This window comes from Phyllopteryx taeniolatus, chromosome 22, assembly GCF_024500385.1.
Source record: "Phyllopteryx taeniolatus isolate TA_2022b chromosome 22, UOR_Ptae_1.2, whole genome shotgun sequence".
Classification (NCBI taxonomy): Eukaryota; Metazoa; Chordata; class Actinopteri; order Syngnathiformes; family Syngnathidae; genus Phyllopteryx; species Phyllopteryx taeniolatus.
The window spans coordinates 7,533,600-7,559,164 of NC_084523.1; the positions used below are offsets into that span (position 1 = coordinate 7,533,600).

Consider the following 25,565-nt stretch of genomic DNA (forward strand, 5'->3'; position numbering starts at 1 on the left):
ACACACTCAAAAACACACTCATTCAGTTCACATACAAATACACACACACCTCATGGAATACACAAATACACGTACAGAAAAACACGCTTACTTACGAAGATACATACACCACTCATGGAATGCAGTCACATACAAATTCCCACACAGAGACACACGAGAAAGTAATAATAATAATTTCTCGTTGAATGCATTGCTTGAGATCCAACTAATCATCATTTTGTTGATATATTCTCTTCAAATATACAATTAACATGACGTGATGTGTCTGTCAGGTACTGCACGATGAGCATGAAAACTGCTTATTTGGCATCCGTACTGTGTCTACGTTGTCACGCCGTAGCCACAAAAAATGATTTATCAGCCTTCAAAGTGCTTCACGGAAAGATCAATGTTCGTGACCATATGTTCCTCTGCTAGTCCACTGAGTGATGGAGAGGAGCAGGAAGGAAATCTTTCATCTGCCGCGCTTCCTTCCTTGTGTGTATCGCGTGGGCCAATAAAGCAGGCAAGTGCTGCTGCTGCTGCTGCCTGCTGGGAATGCAAGCCACATGTGAGTCGAACCTTCTGAAGTTCACATTTATGGGTTTACTGGCAGCCGGGTGGAGTTACAGTCCACGCCAAAGCCACCGAAAACACATTTTTACAAATAAAACATCATCCATGCTCAAAGTGCAAGAATCACAACAGCAAATAGTTGGCAAACATTTTTATTTTGGACAAAAGGTTCAGTTTTCTTACAAAACACAATACATGTTTTCTAATTTAAACTGCACGACCATGAAAGACATCTCATGTAATGTTTGGTTTCTGCTATTAATGCATTTGGTGATATTTTTTCTTAATGTAGGATTTTCAGATGGCTGACAGCCTGCTACATGATAACAATGTTGGGAGCTGCAAGTTCGATGTTGTTTTAAAAAGGTGAGTGGAAGCTTTTACTGTACTTATCAGGGGCCATTTCACTTTTTATCGTGTATTAAATGTATGGAAAAAAAACGAAATTAGTGCCACACTGAATAGATTTTTTGTTTCTTTTATAAAAAAAAAAAAACATTTTGAAGAAAAAAAATTCAAAATTTTGCATGATGTCATATTTTACGAGATTAAAAAGTCAAGAAAAAATAAATCATAACATTATCAGAATAAAGCCATGTTTTTCCAGATTATTTCAAGGAATAAGGTAGGAATATTAGGAGAATAAAGTCATTTTTTCTTAGACAAAAGTTTTATTCATTTATTTTTTTAAGTTGGAATATCAGATTGAAAAAAAGCCATTTTTACAAGTGAATTTCAAATATATATTTTTTAAAAATTCTCAAACACATCCGACTTTATTCTTGCAAGATTATGATTTTTTTCTTGAAAAATTGCCATTTCTTGAATAAATACAACTTTATTCTCGCAGAATACATTTTTTCATTGTGGCCCTAATACTTCTTCGTAAATTCGCTACAGTCCAGCTCCTATGCGAGATGGCGCTTCCGTGTGACATCATAGCAGGGCGACACAATGTAAGCCGCCAATCAAATCATTGGTTTTCACAAATCAACAAAACAGTATTAATAAATTAACACATGATCACACAACAAATAACACATGTAAAAAGAGTTCTTACCAGGCTTATTTACCTGTGTTTTTTTTTTTTTTTGTGTGTGTGTGGGCACGAAAGGCGTACAAGCTTTGGCACCACGTTTGCGTTCATTTTTTTTCAATCACAATTACTTATCTTCAGTGACGAGGTGATTCATCTGCACTGTACCTCCACAGTTTGTAAAAGGAGCACTGTTACAGGGCAAAAGCCATGTTGTAGTCATGTAGTGCATTCAGTTCTGTTGAAATTTTTTTGTTTCGGGATGAAAAGAGCTGCCTCACAGTTCATTCCGGCACCTCACTGTGGCCCCCGCGCGCTTATTTAAGTAGAAGGTTGGTCCATCCTCGTGGCGAGCCCCTGCCTCTCCATGATGTTCCACAGCTTGCGCAGGTTGGAGCGCGTGATGGCGTCGTCGGGTTTGAGGCGCAGCGCCCGCAAGTACTTGGCCTCGGCCTCGGCCAGCTTTCCGTTCAGGTGGAGGATGGCGCCGAGGTTCATGAGAGCCGCCGGGTACTGGAGGAGGAAGCAGACAGTCAGAAAGTTTCCCCCTTATTTTCCCAAAAAGTTAAACTGACTTAGACTAACAGTGTGCACATCTATATGCTATATTGTTAGCCTAAGGGCATAGTTGCCTTAGTCATATTTGAACTTTTTTGGAAAACAATAAAAAACAAAAATCTTTAGCAAGCACATTGGTATTTTGTATTGTTATAGTAACAGTAAGTTAATAATGACTTTAGCAATTATGCTATTAAGCTAACGGTATCAATACAAAATACCATTGTGCTTGCTGCTATTGCTTGCGGACGCCCTGGCGTCCCCGGACTCCAGTTTGCAAACCACTGGTGTAGAGTTACATCGTGCGACAGCACCGGTGGCGACCTTGACTGGCTGTGTGGGAACGGTTTTATGTGTCCACCATCAAAGCCGCGGAGCAAGACAAGCGCCAGTCTTCTCACTCGGCCCACAACTTTATGTATCAAGCTGTCGCTGCGCCAACCATACGAACATTTTTTCTGATTTTCGTATGACGCGACACTTGCCAGGCTAATGTCTACACCATGATGTCATCTTTGATCCAGCTGCCATCTTATGTTATCTTGAAACAACTACTTTCACCTTTGACTCTGCGGCGGCGTGTAGATCATATGCAAATTGTGACTGCTTTAGTTGTATATCGTTCATTCAGCGTTTCCCATGGAATGACATCCATGACCATCGTCACACAGTCTAAGCAGCACCTAATCTTTCATCACCTGTGATATGTTGTATAAAGTTGACGTTGTAGACGGTGAGGTTTGCCAACAAGACAAGGAAAAGTGCAAAAGTGTTCATCCTGAAACAAGAAAACCTCTGAGACCATAAATATAAGGTTCATTATTTTAGCTTTCCAACTGGGGTGGCAGTATATTCTCCTCATCTTCCATGGCTTTTAGGTTTTAAAACGAGAGGAGCGGGCCGTCACCAGAAAGAAAAATGACGCTAAGAAAGCGGCTTCTCTGTCTTGTGTATAAAAAAAAATGAACAAAATACACATGGGTTCCTGCAAACTCTAAATTACCCTTTCCTGGATAAAACCACACACACCTTCCTTTTGAAGTGACTGATTCATACTGCACAGGGGCAGGATGGAATAGTTTTTTTGATGGACTGGTGTCGTAAACCTGGTACTTACGTCTGGTCGCAGGGAGGCTGCACGTTGGTATTGTTTCTCTGCCGCCTCGTTCAAACTAGCCTGTCTGAAAAGATCACCACGAAGTGTCAATACAACATTAAAAACACCCTGGATTGTTTTCAAAGCGAACCTGAGCATGTGCGCCGCACTGAAGACCACATCGAACTCTGTGCCTTCTAACTCGGCGGCCCTCTCCGCCATCTCCGCCGCCTCGACGAGTCGCGACTGCTCCAGCAGGAACTGACCTACACAGAGATCGGGGAGATTCAATAATTGGGAGTGAGGGAACAATGGGAGATGAACGGAGCTGGTGAAAAAGACGAGCGTCACGGGAAATGAACAGGAAGGCGGCGAGTGAGCGACCAATATGGTCTAGAGATACTCTGTATGTTTTCCTAACCAGCCACCTGGCACGCCAACCACAACTTCCTCTCCCAGCGTCTCGAGATGATGAGATGTTACGTGTGTGACGCTTCTCGGGGCACGTTTAGTCTGTTCTGCAAACAATTGCAGGAAGCACTTGCTTGTCCTGAGCAGCTCCCTATTAAAATGGCAGGCAGATATCAGACGCACGTTCTGAGCTCACCCCGTGAACCCCGGACACGCTCGAGCAGCCAGATGCGAGATAAGGCGCCAAATAAATAGCATGTATTACAAGAGTCTGCAAGATAATGCAGAAGGGAAGGGGAAGCGGCACTGTCCAAAGACAGCAGTGCTCCACGTTACCAGGTGCCAAAGCAAGCCAAGGGAGAGGAAAGATGGAAGATATGAAGGACACAATGACCGGTTTACTTCACAGCAGGACAGGGTTCAAGTTACTTAGGAGCCAATAAATCCCCACCAAGCTTACCTGAGCCCTCATAAAGCGAGTTCATCATTCACCCATGCAACCCCACCTGTCAGCAACTTTGCAGTTCCCCTTAAACAAGTCAGCCCAACAAGGGATCCCACCCCATTGTGTCAATAACTTGAAAAACCGACACCCCTTTGTGAACAACTTGGTCGAACAGCACATTGCACTCCGTTGACAGCTTAGCCGGCCGGACCAAGGATCGCTCGCACCGACCGCCACAACTACCATTGACAACTTCATCAAAGGATCGATATGACAGCACTGTTAACAATGCAGTCACGCAACAGATTCTCCAGGACCACACACTTCCTCTCAAGAACTTCACCATAAAAGAAACAATCGCATCCCTCATCAACAACTTCCCCAACCAGATCGCACCCATGTCAATAACTACTTGCCAAACAACGGATTGCAACCTACCCACACGCCCCCGTTGATAACTTTGCCCAAAAGTCAACATCTTGACCAGACGACACACTGATACCCCGAAATGCTTCAGCTGCCCCCTGCTCCAGCGTGTTCCACTAACGTGTGTATGTGTTCACTGTGATGGGTTAAATGCAGAGAACAAATTTCGTGTGCATGCATGCATGTTCATGACATCTTCTTCTTCTTCTTCTTAAACAACTTTGCTAAACAACAAAACGCACCCCTTCCGTCAACAGCTTAACCAAACAAGGGATCGCACCTTACCACCCCCAAACCCACCATCGACAACTTCGCCAAGCAACCAATCGCACCGCTACGTCTACCAGTTGCCCGAACAACAAATCACTTCCTACCAGCAACCCCCCATTCACAACTTCCCTTAACAAAGAGTTGTCCCCCCGCCCCCATTTTGTACATCCGGCTATTTTTTGTTGAGCCCCCCATAATTACAAGTGTTATCAGGTTACCCAGGCGCCACATGGAGTCCACCCTGGTTTAGAACTTCAGCTGGTAGCAGTCTGGATACGAGGCTGACGCTGCAAGGCTTGAATTGCAGATAAAAGCGTCTAAAGATCCCTGTGTAATCGGCCAAAGACTCAAGGACTGTCCATGAATGCAAAGCTCAGACGAGGACAGCGCCGCTCTTTGGACTTTCAAGTTCTATAGGAGTTTTTTTGTCCTACCATAGTGCATGTAGCAGTTTCCTTTCATGGGGTCCAGCTCAATGGCTCTCAGGTAGTACTTTTCTGCTTCAGTCTTCTGCCCCTGCAAGAAAATGGAGGAAAAACATATAAGTTCACGACCGTGGGCTTCCTTTCATTGAAGTTCTTGACATGAATGTAGAACTCTTCTGGGTGAACTCTAGTACTAGACTCCAGTTTGACCTTTCCTCCATGTGTCTGACTCCTTTCGGGCAATGACATAAGTCTGTCCACTGCTCCATTGTCCAGAGTCCGGCTGATCTACGGTTCCTGTCGAGGTACGCGGCCTCAGGGAGGGCGGTCCACCAACGCTGGACCTCCAACACTTTAGGTGTACAGTTGTACTGAGAAAGAGCCCATTAAGTTCTTGGCCCTGTGTCTTTATTCAAAGAAGGAAAGAGGTCAAATATCCTTCAAGGGTTTATAGAGGGCAACTCCCACAGTCAAACTGGACTCAGCTGTGAACACATCTGTTGTCACATCAGTGAGTTTTTTCCTCTAGTAGAAGGACAGGATGTTGTTTCTGCAGCTGCTGCAGCGCAGGAAAACATTTGGGCATCAGTGTGTGTGTGTGTGTGTGTGTGCGTGAGACCCACACATGTGTTTACACGCACAAAATCTAATAAACTGAAAATGGACCTGTCCTCGTCCCCACGCCTGTGACCTTCAGACACCTCCACATTGTATTTTTAAAGACTCTCTGGCAGCAGTCCTGGACGAGGGTCCTTCCAGTTTCATCTAAAAGACTGCCTGGGCGTTGTCTCGCACGATTCTTTCCCAGTGTTCCATTGCTGTTCCATGCAGCTCCACTTAGACCTGGAGCCTGTGTGTGTACGTACCATGATTGACAGCAGTTTTCCATAAGTGAGGTGGGCCGGGATATGGTCTGGCTTGACCCTGAGGGACTCCTTGTACCAGTGACCTGCCTCCTCCAGCTTGTTCAACCTCATGTAGGCCTCCCCTGGGAACGGGAAACAGGGAACAGGGGTCAGGGTTTAATTGGTAAAGTAAAGTTCCTGGTGTAGCCTGGGGGGGGGAAATAACTAACAAGTTACTCAAGGGCAAACTATGTACAGTATCTTATAACATCCATAATGCTGGGAGACAATAGTTAAGCAGGAAGACACATGCATTTGGCTGTTGCAGTGACATGACATCAACATGACATCAGCACACGCCTCCCCCACCTGACTAAACACCCTTCTTAGCCTCAATGAGAGCTCAAGCGGACCATCTCAACTCTAAGCTTCCATTAATGTCATTAGTGCTACAATAACAAGGCGTTGGAAGTGATTTATTCCCTGGATTATCTTCAATCCTCTCCAGTAGATGTGCACATTTAGGAGCTACACTGCTCCGCTGTTTGCTTTGGCAACACTTCAACATTTGTTGAATTCACTTTAAAGCCCCTCTCATGTGGATCATCTAACACGAAGTTTCATCAACACATCTCCAGCCAAAGTCAGTACCAGATGACATTGTTTGCATTGAATGCCATCATGGGGCCGTTTTATCAAATAAGTGTCACCGGATTTATGATCCCAGAGTTTATTGTTAGTGTAATACAAAACATAAATTGGCGTACCTATCATGTTAAAAAGGCTGTGCGGTGCAAAATGCCTGGGCATCCTCTGCACCGCCTGCTTGTAAATAGAGAGGGCCTCCTGTAGAATGACAAAAAAAATAAACCCCTTTTTGTTTTAATCATCAACATTAAAGAAAAGTTTTAACTGGTAAAGATGACACATTTTCAACCATTATACCTCCTGTTGACCCTGCTCATGCAGCAGTTTTCCAAGGTTATACAGGCAGCTGGTGACAGAGCTCTTATGGGTGTGGGGATCCTTCAGATTCTCGTCGGGAATGTTGGCGCATGTCACAAAGGTGCGCTTGGCCTCTTCCAGGTTGACCTGGTTCATCAGGATAATTCCCATATTCAGATAGGCGGCTGCAGCACAGAAATGAGGAAGGATGAGGCTGTTATTTGTCTTGGTTCAACTGTTGATTAATCCTCTGGATATTCTTTAATTCGCTCTTTATGTATTTTGGGATTCAGTCGAAATAGCCTGATATCCGAAATGTGGCACGTCCGACGCCTCGAAAATTAAGTGTGACCCTTTGTCTGGGTCTAATTACTCACAAGACTGGAGAATGTTGGAATGTGTGAACAACCACTGCAGTAATGGTCTATAAAGTACACAACAAGGTATCCTTACATGCTAGCGTTGGCCGACTCCCAATAGCCAGTTTGTAGTAATGAAGCGCCTCTGAAAATCTCTCGTTCTCCTGCAGCAACAAACCTCTGGAAGACATCAAGAGGGGCAAACACACACATCTTTTTGGCTACTGGGAATTTGAAGAAAATAATTCGGCATCTTCACTTTCACAGGTGTGGAAGTTAATTTGTGGTATTTCTCAAGACTTAATGAAGTCAAGTTGCAGCAGAAGCCACCAACACTATATTCTCATTGCGCTTGTTTCTTTTCTACCTTCTATTTTTATTTCCTGCCTGTCATTCCTTTGTGTTCAGCACAACTCCCATCAGGGTGACAGGAGTGGGAGAGTGGGTGATGTCTTTAACACTCACAGGTTATACAGCATGTCAGCCATGTTCCCCCTGTTGCGCAGAGCATTCCTGTATGCTTTCTCCGCCTCCGCCATCTTGCCCTGGCTCTTCAGAACGTTTCCTAAGTTGCCCCAGGCTGTAGGAGACATTGGCACACTGTCAGGCTGGATAAAGTCTTGCTAAGAGGGAGGGAGCCTAAGACCTAAAAAAAAAAAAAAAAAAAAAACAGAGAGAGATAATCCACATTACCCCTCTTACCTTTTGCAGGGTTCACACTGATTCCCGACTTGTACAGATTCTCCTCATTGCTCCAGTCCCTATTTCTTTGAATCGTTCTCAGTCCGTTTAGCAACACGAGCCCCAAACATAGACTCAACAGCAAGGCTTTGCAGCCTCTTCTTCTCAGTCTGATGTACAAGGTTCTTGCGCCAGTGGCCACAAGTAAACAGAACCCAATGCTAGGAATGTAGAGTACCCTCTCAGCAATGACAAAACCGACATAAAAGAAGAGGTTGGATGCTGGAATGAAAGGTAATGATAGTAAGGCCAGTGAGAATATCACAAGGTTTTCTGTGGGTGGTAGGGACATCCGAGCAGGGTCATCGTGAAGTCCGACTGACCCGTTCAGTGTGATTTTTGGTGACCCCATGTCTGTGTTGTGGTTCGTATCAGTAGCGTGGTAACCATTCCCATTGGTGACCGATTTCCCATTTGTGACTTTCCCATCTGGGTCCTTTCCTTTTGAGGTGGGGCCGTGAAACCCAAACCAAGCTAGAAGAATGACTCCTCCGTAAAAGGCAAGCGTGTGAAGGTTCCGCCAGTCGGCCAAGGACTTCACCAAGGGCACTGCGTCCATGGACCAGTCGAAACTCAGCTTATCGGGGTAGAGCAGCAGCCAGGCGTTGGCGGCGGGCAGGTGGAGGAAGGTCAGCGTCCGGGTGAGGAGATGCGGCGAGTCGGCTGCCGGGTTGTCTGAGTTGGAGAAGTTGGGAGGCTTGTTACCCATCCAGTAGATGCGAGCTGACAGCAGAATGATGGCCCAGGTAGCCAGAGCAGTGAGACTCAGCAAAAGCTTCAGGTTCTTCTTCTGAAACAGAGCAAAAATAACAAGAGTCTTATGGAGTTCAATGAGAAGGACCATGGTCTAATAAATTTGGCTTGAATTACAGGACATTCTTGATAAGCTGTGAGGGGATCTACCTTTTAATTAAAAAGTTGCAACCCCCCAACATAAATCCAAGGTCTTTCCTTTCAATTGGTTCTGACAGTTTCATACCAAAAAAATGCATGTCTACTATTCTTCCATATATTGGTGCCTTGGTATAGATTTCATTGGGCTTTGCCAGTTGGCTGTCAGGGTTGCCTCGAGTGTGACTGCTAATCAGCTTAGAACTCATTGTGTTGGTATGCAGATACTGTTTACATCTCATAAGCGCCTTAATTCTGCAGCCATGAGGTTGACAGTCACGCAGCACTTTAAAACTTGATCTTTTAATTGTTCTCCTTTTATGAGTTCTTCACTGGGCTTTAATGTCTCTTAGATATGCTGATGTTGGATGTCTTGGAGGTGAAGGTCAAGCAGAGTTTCCCTGGTGGACTTAATGCGACGTAACGTGACTGATGATCACTGAAACGTTGTTCACTGCCTCTTTTGTGAGCTCATTTGTTATCTCCCAGCTCGTCCTTGGCATGAACTACATTTGAACCCGTTTCAGGACCGTATGAGTTCACGCGAACATACCGTAAAGCATTCTAATGGCCGTGACAAAACATTCGCGGTGGTCTGTGTTTCATCAACAATTTCCATGATTAAAACTAACAACAATCAATGGTGTCATGAATGGGAGAAACGTCTCCTTGTGTGTTCGCTAAAAGGGGACTATGATGGAAATCTTATTGTCCATAACAAAACTGCACATTAGGATTATGGTAAGAGGTTTAGTGCGGCCTTGCAGGCCCTACTGGCTCCAGCTCGGCTGTTGATTTCACCAGATGAGAAGTGGAAAAAACATGAGGGGGTCAACGGGGGCAGGCAACCCCCAACCACCCCCTTGGGACGCTTGGTTTGCTCTTAAAAAAGCCCGTTGACTGAGGTTTTTGGAGTCCTTTGACAGGTGCTACATGAATGGAGAGACGTGAGTCATGACACCAATGCGAAAGTACTTTCAGCATTGGTGGTATTAAAGCAGATGAGCTTTATTTTAGCCTTGAGTGCTTTGTGTGTCCCCCAAATTGTTCCTAAATTGGCGTCTTGATGCATCAGCTGCTTTCGGGCGTGACCGTGAATCCTCGCACTAATCAGTTTTTAAGTGCTTCCAGTGAATCAAATGAGCAGCCTGCAGGTGTAAGACGCTTGCTTGTTGAAGCAGTTTCTTTTTTCTTTTTTTGTTTCTTGGCAAGGTAGCAAAACACTAACATGATTTCTCCAAAATATTCTTTGGTATTGATAATTACCTTGAATGGCTTTTGGTTTACGTGGTAATTTAGAAGCGCAAAACAGAGCGAAAAAAAAAAAAGAAACTCAATAAAATGTAAAATGTCATAGATTATTCTCATTGTGTATAGTTAGCAAATGGAAAAATACCAAGGTCCGACAAACAACTGTATTACATCAGTCCCCTGCGTCATGCGTCCACTTGCCAAATTATTAGGTACTCCAAGCTATTACGACTATAAGAAAATGCCTTAAATCCACCCGTAATGAGGATTATAATATGAATTGTTATTCTCCATCTCCTTGAGAGTGTTGATATTTTTTGTTCCTTCACATTTCCGTCTCCGTTACTAAAGTAAACACACAATTTGACTGCAAGTTTCCCCCTGGAGGTGGTTAACCACAATACATGATGCAGATAATTATTATCCTTTACGTCAGACTCGCAGTTTGGAATGATCTTGATTCTCGATTGGTTCCGTAATTCTTTTTGGCATTGGCAGGATACCTAAAGGTTTGAACTCGATGCTTCAATACCATTCCACGGTCTGAGCTGAACTGCACTGCTCGGAGAAAAGAGTGTAAATCCTTCAAACTCTCAGGTTGTCAATTTCTATAGCGTTCTCTCCCATACTGCCACATCGACTTTTTACGCTTCCTCGTTAACCGTTCCCTTAATTCTCCCCCTTCGCCTTTTTCATCTCATGAATCCGTGTTGATGCAGCGGCGTGCCGAGAGTATCAAACGTGTCCAGAGCAGCAGCAGGGGAACGCGGCTGGCTTCATAACGCTCAAAAGCTGCTGCACAGCAGGGGTGCAGAGGGGAAAAGTCCTACAGACTTTTTTTGGATTAAAGTTACGTCCGTGACTCCTTCCAACTGACTGAGTGATCATGTGTGGCATTTGAACCGTGTCCCGTAAAAATCAACAATACTTTGCCACGCCAAAATATTGATGAAGCGATCCAAAGAGATTGACACCTTGAGCGGCATCCACAAGGACAGCTGATCAGTGGTGCTGGCTGAGCATTTCAAAAGTGTTGGCCCTTGATGATGTGCATCTGATTGAACTCGCACGGATTGCTTTTCAATCCAGTTTAAGAATGCTTAGTCCAAGACGTTAATACAAGAACCAAAGTTAAGGAGCACAACATTTAGGAGTTACAATTCTAGGTTTGTAGTAGTTACTCGGGCAAAAAGCATTTTGTTTACAGTATTAACATCTTCATTTCTTTGGTTAACTAACAGCATCAACTTCATGCGAGAGATACGTAGCAAAATATGACACAGAAAGCAATTTTAGACACTGGAAAATATGAAATGAGATGGTGTCGTTGGAAGGAGTTTTTTTCATCTTCCTGGGTAGACTGCGGCGCAAACACCACACCCTCCTTTGTCTCCATCTCCCGCTCTGCGCTCTCTGCCCGTCCTACCTTTCCCCATTTTAAATCTCATCTCAGCCTGATTAGGGAGTAAATGGAACGAGCGATGGAACGCCGGCTGAAGCACATCTGTCGAAGCACATTTGCATTTCCTCGATATCCGCAGTAAAGCAACGGTCGGAGCTCTTTACAATTGATTACGAAGAAGACAACGCTGCTCTTTTAGCCTTTAAACTGAAGACTATAGCTTAAGTGAAACAAATGTGGTACATTCCCAAGACTGGGAACAGATAGTGAGGGAAATGAGAGCATAGTTTCCCTCTCCTGCATCCCTCATCTCTTTGCGTTCCCAAGTGTCTCTGGCTCATTATCGAGGAAACAATTGCCCCCGCGGCCCAGCACGCAGAGTAACAACCTCCCTGCCAAGATAACCGCAAACTGGGCCCGTACGGGAGGGCACCGGCGCAGTGATAAATGAGCCAGATGTGGTGGCAGGAGGGGCGGCGGTTGGCACCAGGAACCCCCGCTCCCGGTGACGTGCCTGCACTCAAAGATTGGTCACGACAGCCTCTAACAATCACAGAGGGTGATGAAATCTTCCAGACCGCACCGTAAGCGCTCGGAACAATGGAGGAAAAAGTGCAAAGCTTCCAGGTTTTATTTCCCAAACTATTCCACTGTTTTTCTTCCTGCTGCAATGCAACAATCGACCCTCCTGCGGCTTAGCTTCTACCTGGGTATCAACTCCATTTTTAATACTTTGGAAACACGTGCTATGCATGTGTTCCCACCATTCAAGCCATCGAACAAAAGTTGAAGGTTATCAGTCAGAACCGATTATAGATGATTGTGTAGTAGTTGCAGAGACAGTCATTTCTGGATGCTTCCACCAGACTAAAGTAGTCAAAAAGCTGTCTGTCCTTGCCCAACAAACCCAAGGAGAGTTTTTATAATGCCTGTATTGCACTTTACAAGTGCCGTCATGCTGGCAAGGGAGCAGTTTCTCCAATCAAACCCCAGTAATCATAGTATCAAGGTTATTCCGTGGAAGGAAGCTGCGGGGTTTATTCTGTTAAGCACATATGATGGTTGCATAAAAATGAATCCATTTTCCCCACAAATGCACTCCTGTTAAAGATCGTATTCTTGATCAAGCTTTTATGTGGGCCTCCGTGTTTACTGCTTCAATTGCAAGCCGGCTGCAATGTTTTGCATAGAAGTGGAAAATGACTGTTTTGCTCCTTAGCCCATGATGAATGAGCACAGCTTCATTTCCACGCGCCGCGCCGCTGAGTGAGGTTTGCACGGACCAACAGCTTTCCTAATTGCACCTCCTAATGAAAGGCAAACGACGCGTGTCACCTGCCATTTCCGCACAAGCAAGGCAATTTTAAGTACACAACCATTAACTGCAAAAGGGACAGAACAGCTTTACCTTTCCAAGCGGGAGCAGAAGTGCCTGGCGGAATGTGAGTCGACGGAAGACAAAGAGGTCGTAGACGGCCGACACTGCTAGCACCGTCACCCCCTGCTCCTTCCAAAGCATGCTGGCTGCCGCGCACCCCAAGCTGCCCACCATCCAGGTCCAGCAGCGCACCACCGAGCCACCTCCGCCACAGCATCGCGTCGCTCGAAGACCGCAGTGTCTCACGTAACAGAGAAGAGACAATAAGAAGAACAAAGCGGCGCCGACGTCCGCCCTCCCGACTACGCCGGCCACTGCCTCGGTGTGCACCGGGTGAGAGGCGAAGAGGAGGCCGGCCAGCAGACTCCACAGTCCGTCACCTAACAGCGGGCGACTGAAGGCGGCGAAGGCGGCCGTCACCAGCCCGTGCAGCGCTACGTTGAGCAGGTGGTAGCCAAAGGGCCGCAGGCCGTGCAGGGCGTAGTTGAGGCGGAAGGTGAGGGTGCAGAGCGGGCGGAAGGACTTGTGGCTGCCGCTGTGGGTGAGCAGGGTCCCCCAGAAGTCGTCGTACACGATGTTGGTCCACGGGGTCACTGGGAGAAGGTCCTGGTTGGTCTTGATGGCTCGGCTGGAAAAGACCGAGGAGAATATTACTCTTAGAGGAACAACTTTTAAGGATACTTCCCATCTGGATACATTGGCTTCAGAAACAGCTTTCTCAGTACACACCGTAATGTAGAGACTGTATTTATTCGCAAGTGACTGTCATGCCATAGTGTTTAGTGCATTTAACCGCTGCCGATGAAATGCATTCAGATAATTAGACTTTTAACACAAACCGGTATGGCTAGTGACTCTCGGGTGTTAGACTTGCTCTGTTACATGTCTGAGACCACATTGGAAGCCAAAAGAATTTGGGCCACCGAGCCTTAGATGGCCAGTGGGAAATGTGCTAGTGTTTTGTAGAGTGCACACTGGCATTCATTTGGAGAAAATCCCAAATTTGCCATTATTTTTTTTTAACGGATGTCGCAGTTGAGCAACTTACGTACATCCTCGACAGCTACAACCATACATTTTTCATTGTGCCGAATAATTACAAATGTACAAATACAAATTTAAATAGCAGCATAGCACATTATACAGTATGTACATGTGCTTGTACAAGCCCCTGAGGCCAGCTGACGATTCTCCTCGTTAGTGTGAACACGGGCAGCTAGAAAGAGGATTGTATTGTAGAATGTATGAATGTATTATTGAAACAAAGATTTAGTTCAAACAGATAGAGCTCACATAATAACAATTGAAAAGGATGTAGCGGAGACAAGGGTTGCTGAGCGGACGCTATTCCTTGAGAAAGTAGCACATGCACACAAAGGAAAGGAAATAGGAGGCGGTGAAATGAGAGAAAAAGAGGAAGAATGCTTGCTTTGAAAGTCCCTTCAATGGAGATTTTTGTAAAATAAGGAGGCGAGTGTTTGCTTTTCAGGCTCTCTAAATATTAGAAATTGTTTTCAAAGCGGAAGGCGGGTGCATTGTCATTAGAGGAACTTCAGCTGAGGAAAAAATGAAACTGCTCGAGATGGAATGTTTAAAAAAAAAAAACACACTATAGCTATTGGGAATGTCACATTTTGTATTCTTTTGAATAACCAAGACTTAATTCGACAAAGTTGCTCCCGGATACCAACTTCCTCCTTGAAACCACCAAAATCAAATTCTGCTTTTTGGTAATCCATTTTCCCACCAAATTGTACTCATTAATAAGCTGCCTCCACTTGGTTAAAGCGGTGTATTTAAATGTATATATAGATATATATCTATATATAGACTACACTTCCAATACAAGCAGTCTTTTTAATAAAACGGATGGAAAATGGTCTTATGTGGCGCCTGCCTCATGGGGGATGTTGATGATCATTAGCACACTTGCTGTCTTTGTGCATGCACGCTGCACAGCGTAGGAAAGACGGGAGGGTGGCGGGGGTTCAGCCAAGGTCTTCCTTTGTCTAGAGATTGTACCTGTTTAGCCCGCTGAGCCTAAAAAAGCGAGCGTGAGTGAGTTGAAGACTATTTTAAATGTCGACTGAATATAATTGTTTCCCTGATGAGCTGGTAAAGCTGTCTTCGGGCGAGCTACGGGAAAGAAAATTCCCACCATTTCCCAACATTGTTTTCCAACAAAGAAAGTGTGTTTATTTCGGAAGCCTGCGTGCGGCCATCGTGGAGTTCACGCTTATCGGCCATGACAGCATCCACTTTGCACAGCTCCTTATTGTGCTCCCATTTTGAAAACGAAGGTTCCCTGTTTTTCAGTCAATACAGTGTGGTAATAAATAATTACAATATTCAAATCAGTGTCAGCCAATCATCAAAGCGATGAAAAGAACGCTGCGAGGCACGTATGCGCTTTGAGAAAGCCACAGTAATCAGCGAGGTGTCTGTTTTTGTGTTTGTGAGCGTGATGGCTTCATTGAGAACATGGAGTGGTCTCCCATAGTGACAGAAGAAGTGGGGGAGTGGGACTTTTGTACCACCGTATTTGGGCCACGCCGGCGGGAGTCGCTATTCACAATCCTGAAAGTACAGGGCGGCTTTCCAGGTTTGCTTTTTTTTTCTTTTGTGGCTCGTGTATTTATGTATTTATGTATTTATTTTGGGCCAACATGTACGAAAAGATTGGATTTCTTTCACCATTTGTGTGCCAGTTTTCATTATGCAAATGAAACAACCAAACAACAACGCCCCCCCCCCCCCCCCCTCCCAAGAAGGATCTCTCCACCAGTCATTTGTTTCCATGTGCATACAGATGCACCCACGCATTGTTTCTTTCAGCAAGAAAGGTCACCCATTTTGCGACACTCACAAACACATTTCTTTCAAATTTCCGGCCTAATGTTACCCGCATTCTTCATTTAACAATGTAGAAAACGCCATTGTATTGTACAGTCTAATTAAAAGAGTGCCCATTAAGCTGCACTATGATTTAAATAGCTGGTCCGTCTGCAGCACGAGCACCGGCCGACCACTAATAACTAGCAGCAGCAGCAGCACAAACAGCCATCAGATAATGTAATCACCACTGGCTGAGTTACAATTACACTTTTGTTGTGTACAGTGCATAATTGGACTCCCCGGCGGCAGATAAATTAGCCTGTGGTCGCCACAAAGGCCATACTGTTCTTGGAAGACGTCGTCTTCTCTCTTGGATTTCGAGAAGCTTGTGCGATTTATTCCCCTGACGGCCACTCATTCCTTTTAACATCCCTTAACAAATCTTCCCCTTCTGTAACCGCCATTCATCATCCTCCTCCTGTCTCTCGTCTTACCTCCGGTTTCCCATCCACAACGGTGGGCTCCTTTTGGTACGGCAGACTCCCTCGTCTGGCCCCCGCTCCATGAAGCCTCCTCCTCAATATATGCGCTCATTCGGTGAAAGTTCGAAGTTCGCAAATGCGGTGGAAGACCTAGCAACAATTTGGTCCAATTTACCAGTTCTCAAGACAAGGTGCATTCAAAGTAGAGGTGTGTGAGGTAGCAGAAGCGCTAGCGGTATGAAGAAGTTCAGTGTCTGCAATGAATTGTAATAATTCCAAATGAACGGCCCTAATTTTAAGAGTTTTTCTCAACTGCTAAGCAATCATCTATTGTTTTCTGGTCTTTCTGGTCAGTGAGGAAAGACAGCGTACGAGTGGGTGATCATCACTGTTGATTCCTGGCTGAAAGGTTTAGAAAGTGATCATTGAGTTTCTAAGACGCGTAGTATGGTCTGGGGTCAAACACTAATCTGATTAAAGGCAGGGTGTGTGAGTAATCCATACCAGAGTGATTGTGTTGTGAGGTAGAACATTTTCACCCGATCGAACCGGATGAATATTTCCTCCTCTTTGTATCTGGGCTGTTTGCATGTCAGACAATCGGGAAGTGAGCGTGCAGGGTGTGTTCAAACATCAGAAAAGAGCGGCACCGCTGGCAGAACAATGCTGCCAAACAGAAGTGGCACCGTGTCGCTTTCCCACACTTTCCCACGTTGGAATATGGGAAGAAGGACACGGCCAAAAATGGCCAGATAGCATTTTTGCCAGTGGCGATGGTACAGCTTCCTGATTTGATGAGAACATTGTTGAGTGTGTGCTTGAATCTATTATGAGCGCGATTATCCCGAGGTCCATTCCCTCATTTATCTTTCAGTAAATTGATTCAAGTCTCATTGCATTCTCGGGAGTGATCGATTGCCCGCGCTAAACGGACGGTGAAGCTGAAAAGCCACTGCTGCCGCGTCAGCAAAAGTAAAGGCAAAAGAAGAAGGGGGTCCCACTGCAACTTTCCCTGAGTGATGATGTCAATAAAAGGCTGTGATGAATCTTTAGACTCAAGCGGGGAGGTTTTATGGGAAATCAATGGCTAATAAAACCAACGCTTGGCTCACCCTCAGGGGCAGAAAGCAAGCAGGTGCCAGTACTGGTTTGGAATTTAACACCACCCACATGTCCCAAAAGCCTGACAATTGATTTCAAAAGTCTTTGAATCATTGTTCGTGAGGAACAAGTTAAACTGTTGATTCATTCCAAAGACCACCAGGAACTTTCCCTTGTGTACATTAAGGTCCCTGCTACAGCTATTTAAAAAAGTCTCACGCAATAAATGTGCCATATACCTTTAGTGCGCCACATTTCATCGGCTTTCTCCGTGGGTAAACTGATTTAAATGTGATTTTGATGGCATTATTAAGGCAGCCGACTTCAGTTCTTTCAATTACAGCAGTAGGACGGCAGCAGGAAAGCCCCTTCGGCATGTTTGCAGGAAAACCAAATGATCAGCCAATCAGTCTGTCCAGAGTCTGCACGGTTAATTACAGCATCGGACTTTGCACGACTAATTAGGGCGGTCTCTCCCTGCCGCGGCCGCCTGCTTCCACGGGGATAAATGTGTTGCTTGATTAAAAATTGGACCAGTGTTGCGTTGCGACTTGGCGAAACAACTGACGAACTGCAGCTGTGCACACGCTGGGGTTATGATTTATGACTCCAGGTACAGCAGTGTTTTTATTTCTTTACAGTCATTGAATTAGTCTTACCATTAATAGTCAACATGTAGCAACACTCCCGACTTGAAGTTGTTAGCGCCACTAATATAAAATGAAGAAAATAACTGAGTAGAGCCGAACAGCCAATAACAATCTGCTGAATGTCTCGAATCGATTTTCTTCCTCAGATGCCTATGTGCCATGTCAATGGCACATCTTGCAGATATTGTGGACACTCATCAAAAGAGACCTTGTATGTCTTCTATACTGTGTTCCAAAGAGTATTTAGGGCCTGGGTATGAGGTGACAGTTTGACTTGAAGCACTTGCAACTTGAAGTTTGGTCAGTATGACGAAAAGGAGTAGAAGTAAATGTGTCTGTGGAGCCTTGCCTGAAAAGGCAGAGAAAGTCTGATATTTTATGGTCATTTAGGCCATTTCCAGAGGTCCTTGGAGAACAGAATTTAGAGCACAAATACTGGAGATATTATGGATTCTGGAGGCGCACTTATGCGACTCTTCAAATGTCCATTCAGACCCCCAACCACGTTTCTTCCTTTGTCTGAGGAACCTTTAATTACTGATGACAAATTGCGCGACCGCGGGATGATGCACTGGCTTTGGTTCTGCCAAAGGAGCAGCTGGAGAAACGGAGCCTCATTCTGTCTTTCCTCAAAAGGAGCCTCAAAGCTCCACCTTGAACTCATCTGTAATCCACTCTCAAATCCAGCATGCTCGATAGGAGCAAAGTTTTGCGGCAGTTCCCCCTCCCCCAAAAATAACCCCTGGGGTCGGTTCTTGAGCTTCTTTTTCTGTTGTCCGAGCTGCACTAACATGCCGTGCAGCACTGTATCCAATCCGCTGTAGGCCCGCCTTTCTTTCTGCGTGACCAGTTGTCACATTCCAGCATGAGCAAGTGGGAAACGGGAGCTAAAGAGGGGTACCGTGGGGGTTAGGGTTCGTGCCATTTATCTACGATCTTTTCCAATCGGGAACTGTGATCTGTTGAACACGACTGGTACAAGGAAGCCATTTGTCTGACCACTGTGTGAATCCCGCCCATTTGACCTTTAACCAAAGCACAACATATCCAAGCAATAGAACGCCAGCTATTCCAAACTCGAAATTATGAGATCAGCATCACCGAATGCCAATAAAACACAGGTTTTCTCATCCAAGTTTGTCCAACTGTGACCACAGTCCCTAAATGTACATCCCAAACCCCTTTGCGAACCACATATGGCGTCATAAAAGTCCATTTATATTCCATCATAAGCTTCTGTCGCTGCCGTGTGGTCGCCGCAGGCCTCGTGGGGGCTATGTATGCTGCACGAGCGCCAAAGAGAATCTCGCAAGAGGGACACGCAGACATGATGTCATGGATGTGAGTGGAACTGTCATTTTCTTTGTTGTTTCCCCGACATGTGCAAGACTATCAGGATTAAATGCACGAGACAAACCACTCACGACGAGCGGCCATCTTTCGTGTGTCTTCGTTCGACAGGCTTCTTAGCACTTTTGGTAAGAGGATGTGCATCAAAGTTGTTGTCAGTTACATGTGTACTTAATTGGGTGGGTGTAAGAAAGGGAATTAATTGGATAACACTCCAAAAGCAGAGATGTGCCTTTGCCACAGCAAAGTTGAATGCTTGATTACTTTCTCGAGCTCCCATTTTTAGCCGCTGAAATATTGACAAGGGCTCCCTTCTGGTGTGTTTCTTATCTGTGCGCAAAGTATGACAAACCAGATTGTATTTATTTTTTCATCTTGCCATGCATAATTCAGTGACCTTCAGCGTGGTGTGATGGATTAAAAGTAATATACGAAAGGCTCAAGATAAAAAATGGGGTGCCGGATATGCCGAAAATCCATTAAAAACAAATTACTTTCTTGTCACAGTCCATCATGGAAGCACTAGTAACCCTTGCCTACTGCCTCTCCTATCGCCGCCATCCATAAATATTTGTTTGTCGGACTGGCCGCCTTCATCCATTGTCGATGTCCCATTTATCAGAGCTGCTTTCTCAAATGCGCCGCCACCATTGCAATGTTTACTCGCTCGGCGGCGCACCTGATATCCACTCGGGTTCCTGCAGAGCCGCATCCCATTGCGAGACTATCCATGCAGAAATTCTCCCATTGAAATTCCTTGGCCGACGCCGTAACTCTCCACGGGTAATAACGCAACATTTAATGATATCACGCTACAGCGACGCTGGAGGCAAACAAATACCTCCTGCGTCTCAATACCACAGACTATAAAAGCACCACGGGGGGCTGTCACCCGATCTCCTTTCGACCCTCAGTCGCTCACGTCGACTCTCGGTCCCATCCCTGTGTGGTTTTTATGAGGTGTGAAGCACCAAATCACTTCCACACATGCACAGACTGGGGAGTCGATTTGCCCTGCTTCTAAAAGCTGTGGATTAATTTTACAAGAGTTAGTTGGACTAACCATGCATGAAACAGAGCCAGCAGCCAAGAGTCTCCACATTTATGAGGCATACCTTCACCTCATCATCGTTCTTTCGTGGAGTTGAAAAGCGGGGTGTGGCTTAAGAAGATTGGGAAAGCCTGTTCTAAATTGTCAAATATATTAGTGGTATGCAAAATGGGCTATTTTTCAGAGGGGATTGTAGACCTGGGGATAGGCGTGCGCCAACTCTTGTCGGGTTGTAGAAGAGGGTGAGGGGCTATTTCGTCTCGCATCCTTTTTATGCATACCCATCCATACATGTTTGAGCCACAAAAAAATATACCCGATTAAAACCTCTGGTGGCTGGAATATATCCCAACGCGTCATCACAGGGCTTTCCCACTCCGCGACGAGAGGTGCTAGCCACCAGCTAGCGCACGAGCTAACAGTATTGGGCCTAGTAATAATAACTAAACAAGTCGCGATTGCACCGAATAGCCACTGATACGAATGAAGGCGCTCAAGTCAGTGGCTGAAATGCGACGTTGGGCACCATTTTAGCCACAGTTTAAAATCAGGAAAACGGAAATGGTAAAAAAAAACAGTTTGACGCTAGAGCTCCACAATTGAGTACTACATACTCCTTGGTCTTTGCACGTTTTCAGCAATTATCTTAAAACATATATATGAATTCTCTCTATAGGGTCTTAGGCCAACTGATTTAGACCATTTCTTTCTCCAACACCCAACAACGACCATTATAACACCAAGAAACCCTGATGGGACAAGCCGAAAGTCGCAACAACCACCTTCGAATTGTGAGGAAGCGATCAAAGTCACAGTTGGACCCATTTTCAGGGGTAAAAAAAAAATAACAGAACACTGACTTGATGTTTCCGCTCTTGACAGCAGTCCCGGCAAAGAAATTTGACAATGGCTGAAACGTGATAGTGGACGGCTATCGATTACAAAAAGATTGAGAAGGCTAGCTAATGGGCAGTCGTGCACATCCACGGCCAACCTGATCGTGTTGGGTTTTGGATTACGCCAGTTGGTCGTTTTTAGAAGTGCACCTCGACGAAGTGCAAATCTAATGCCACAAACAGGAACTCTGTTTGCGAGGATGTTGTTTTTGACGAATCCGCCCCTGAATCCAAACGGGCAGGCTGCGAAAACAAAACGTTGCTGATGAATAAAAACACATGTTCAAGCTTACACGGCAATATGACATAACGGTGACACATTGCCAGTAGTCATGGGGGGGGTTTCACCGTCACCCCATTTGTTAAGCATTTTGCCTGTTTCTGCTTAAAACACAATCCTTTTTTAACTTTTCATCGACACTTTTTAAAGACTGTATGTCTTGAGACAATGTTATTCATTTCCAAGGAAAGTTTTTCCTGGCAGGCCGACACGTTGTCACCCCCCCAGGCTGCATAATAATGCCGCACACACAACCGTTTGCTCACATGCCTCTTTGGCCTACATCTCACACCAATATTTATAGACTCCAAGCACATAGTGTAACTTAAACAGCCGCAACGCAACGAGGGTTCTTTTAGGTAATTTTTCTAGCAGATTTCGACAATTACAACCCCACGCACTACAAGTCAGCGGCGCCATTGGGCAAATCATCTCGTTACTACTGTTTAGCTGTCGTCAAGGAGGGTGAGTGTTTATGACATATCTCGCTACCGTTTTCAGTTTGGGATGTTGAAACTGGACTCGCTCATAACGACGCTAGCGGAACGTGATATGAGAATATTTCCCGAGAAAGAAGTGTCTGACGTTTAAATAGGAACATTACATTACTCATCTTCATGCCAGAATCAACTGAAAAAAAAGAGGAAGCATGTTTTTCATATAACAATGTCATTTACATGTGGTCGCTTAATGCTCTTCTCGTGAATTCTTTCCTCATTTGAAGGCGGTTCCGCGGATGAGTCATGTGTGGCATCGACTCAATTCATTTGCGTTTCAACTCAAAGCGGTACGGTTTTGAACCGGGATCAAGGTTCATCAAGCATTTTTGAGCGACATTATCATACTGATGCACTTATTGGCAAAGATTAAAAACAGGATTGGGGTCACACAAGCCTCGGGATAAAATATTCCCAATATTGAAAGCCACTTAAGACACTTCATCATGTCGCCACCTCCGTCTTTAGTTGAATAATGTGCCAAGTATTCACTACTTTAGTCCATTTGTCAAAAATGACTGCATCGTTTGTTAACCAGACACAAATCTTGATAAGTATTCAAAGAAGTCAATGTGTTTTCCACAAGCAGTCAATCGTAGGGCTGGTATAAACATAGACGTCAATAGGAACAGTCATCTGCATCAGAAAAATAAACGTCTACCGCAAGTAATTTTCCCACCCAAAAAAGAAATAAAAATAAAAAATCAGTAGTAGTGACAGTTTTTCTGGTTCTTTAACATTGTTTCATGGGAATTCCACAACACAGATCCAGGCCTCCCCCGTAATGAATAGCAAATAGATGCCTCTCCCATCTGCAGTTAAGCAAATAACCCCACTCACTATTTGTCCTCCTCAAAATGGGAATCATTGTACCTAGGTTTGACGAGCAGCTTTTTTTTTTTTTTTTTTTTTTAATAAATAAATCATTGGTATCCGCATTAGCCATGCCCAGGAAAAGCAATTGATCTGAGCAGAGAGCCATCAGAACATCCCCGCAAGTTAGATCTCGCGCGTCACACGGAAAGGTTATCCGGCCTCGCCATCTCGTCTGGGATTCTTCGAAGTCCGTGTGACGTGAAGTAGCGAGAATTTGATTAGAAGGGGGGTAAAAGGTCAGATTAGCTTTTGGAAGATCATACGACGGTCATTTGGAAAGACAAACGAGGATGAAAAGGGAAATTAGTCGAGGAGTCTCCTCCAAACAAGCGGAGCAGAGTGATTAGTGGTTCTCCGCTCTCGCTGGAAACCGCTCTTAACTCTTCCGACCCCCCGGGGAAGCCGTCCCCAGCACGCGACTCTTGACCCTGACCCGTTTGATGAAGAGCCAGGGAGGGTCACGCGTCTCATTGCGATTCACCCGAAGCCCCTTTGTTTGTCCCCCGCCGCCACCTTCCTCCAGTGTAAATTACAACATAGACTTTGATTGATGTGCGGCGAAGGTGGACACTGAACTTTGGAGCGTGGGCCCGGACACGCGCGGCGGCACTGCGGGTAATCCGTCACCGGAAGGCTCCCTGACAAGCGCCGCCGTGTCACGCACCCACGTACGCACGAGCATGATGGATGAGCGACCGCTGGGCACCGTCACCGTGAAGTCTGATCTACACGATGCGGATAACTGCCCTGGGACACGACGAAAAGGGAAAATGGAGGTATTATTATAAGGAATTTGGTCGCATGTCAATCATAGGGTGATTGTTGATGGGGTATTGAACGGGAATCGATCAGCTGTGTGAACCACTACACTCCAGTGGACGTAAAAACATCCATTTTCTTGTCTCGTTCAGGGTCACGGATGAGCTCGAGCCTAACCCAGTTGAATTACTGCAAAAACACATATGGCGCACCCTGGACTGGTCATCGGTCAATCATAGGATGATTGATTCATTGATTGATCCACAGAGTCGGCTACGGGAATCACTCGACTCCAATGGAAGTAAAAACACCCATCCATTTTCTACCACTTATCCCGTTCAAGATCAGTTTGAGCTGGAACCTAACAGAGTTGATTTGAGGACAAAAGGTGGACTACACCCTGGATTGTCCCCCAGTCAAGAATTTTTTTGTGTAACTTGAGTGTACCATCCGCTGCGCTTCAGTCATGTGATTTGTGACCTTTAAAGAGTGCCCGTAGACTGTTGCCAGGCAGAAAGCACCTGTTCACTGTTTGCTCTCGCATGAATAATCTAACGCATTGCTAACGCATGTCATCACCTTCTGATTTATTGGAAGTGGAACTGTTGCGCCGGTGAAGGCACCACACGAGGTTCTCGATTAGGTGTCTGGAAACTCTACCGATTTTAGATGATAGCAGATAATAAGACTCAATTGTATTTACTGCTTATCCTTATTATGGTCGCTGGTGAGTTGGAGCCTATCCCAGTTGACTTTGGGCGAGAGGCCTGATAGAAACACATGCAAATATATATATATGTATACAAAATCACATTAGAGTATCGGTATCTGCTGTGGCCATATTAATACTGTACATAATGGTGCAAGTTGGAAAACCAGCACTGATTGATAACAACAGCACATGCAAAACAAGGGCCGTCGTCATGGTAACCTAACCAGTGTAACCAGGGTGATGGCACCCGGGAGGCCGAGGAGGAGGAGGAGGAGGAGGCATCATCTGCGGGCGACCCCCTTACCTGTCATCGTAGCAGAAGTCCGCGTCCAGCGTGTTCACGTACACCCCCACGGCCACGGCGGTGCACAGCAGCTCCGTGATCATCTCTCCAAGCCGAAGCGGAGCTTGCAGGCGGCGGCGGCGGCGGCGGGGGTGGGGATGACTTCGCGAAGAGGAGCACGAGAAGTGGATGACAGGGAAGTCTTCCGTTGTTCAGCCGCTCGGCAGCGCGGCTCCCCGCGCCGCGCAGGGCTTCTCCCGGCGCACCGAAACCGTGTCGCGGCGGGCCATGATGTTCCCCCGCCGGGCCGAGACGCTCACAAGCGGCTCGCCAACGTTGTCAGGGGGCGTTGAAGGGCGACGACGTTCGCGTGTGTGGAAGTGATGCGCATCAGTGGTCGATGTGCACCGGAGAGCAGCGAGAGCCAGGCGCATGTGGTTTTGAAGGGAGCAGGCTGCGCATGCGCACAGGCTGCTGCACGGAATGCGATCGTAGGCATACAAAAGGTGCTTTTATCCTTTACTACTGCCGAATTTGCAACAGCTAGTAAAAGAAGCAACTATAATTTATGCGTAAAAGGGTTTGATGAGAACACATTTGATTTGGTATGACAAATAAACAAGTGCATTCATTGATTATTAAAGAAACCAAGGGCAATAATGGAATGCAAAATGTATAAAATATGCATAATCACACTGCACTGAACATGTGTTAGCATAAAACCGTCAGGCTACAGCTACAAAGCAAAAAAATATATCA

General features: G+C 45.5%; 1 protein-coding gene and 1 long non-coding RNA gene across 2 annotated transcripts; one reads left to right on the top strand and one right to left on the bottom strand.

Moving 5' to 3' along the window:
* Positions 1-691: 691 nt before the first annotated feature.
* On the bottom strand, positions 692-25,307 carry LOC133472051 (protein O-mannosyl-transferase TMTC2-like). Its single transcript, XM_061762377.1, has 12 exons — positions 24,828-25,307; positions 13,065-13,662; positions 8,074-8,902; positions 7,837-7,951; positions 7,466-7,551; positions 7,013-7,197; positions 6,835-6,913; positions 6,089-6,210; positions 5,232-5,313; positions 3,397-3,511; positions 3,267-3,330; positions 692-2,104 (listed from the first exon to the last, which is right to left on the bottom strand). The coding sequence occupies exons 1-12, from the start codon at positions 24,908-24,910 to the stop codon at positions 1,913-1,915; spliced, it is 2,550 nt and encodes an 849-aa protein (XP_061618361.1). The 5' UTR covers positions 24,911-25,307; the 3' UTR covers positions 692-1,912.
* LOC133472058 (uncharacterized) lies at positions 20,472-24,622 on the top strand. The gene is made up of 3 exons (XR_009786575.1): positions 20,472-22,144; positions 23,616-23,828; positions 23,964-24,622. It is a non-coding gene; the product is annotated as an uncharacterized LOC133472058 (long non-coding RNA).
* Positions 25,308-25,565: the final 258 nt, after the last annotated feature.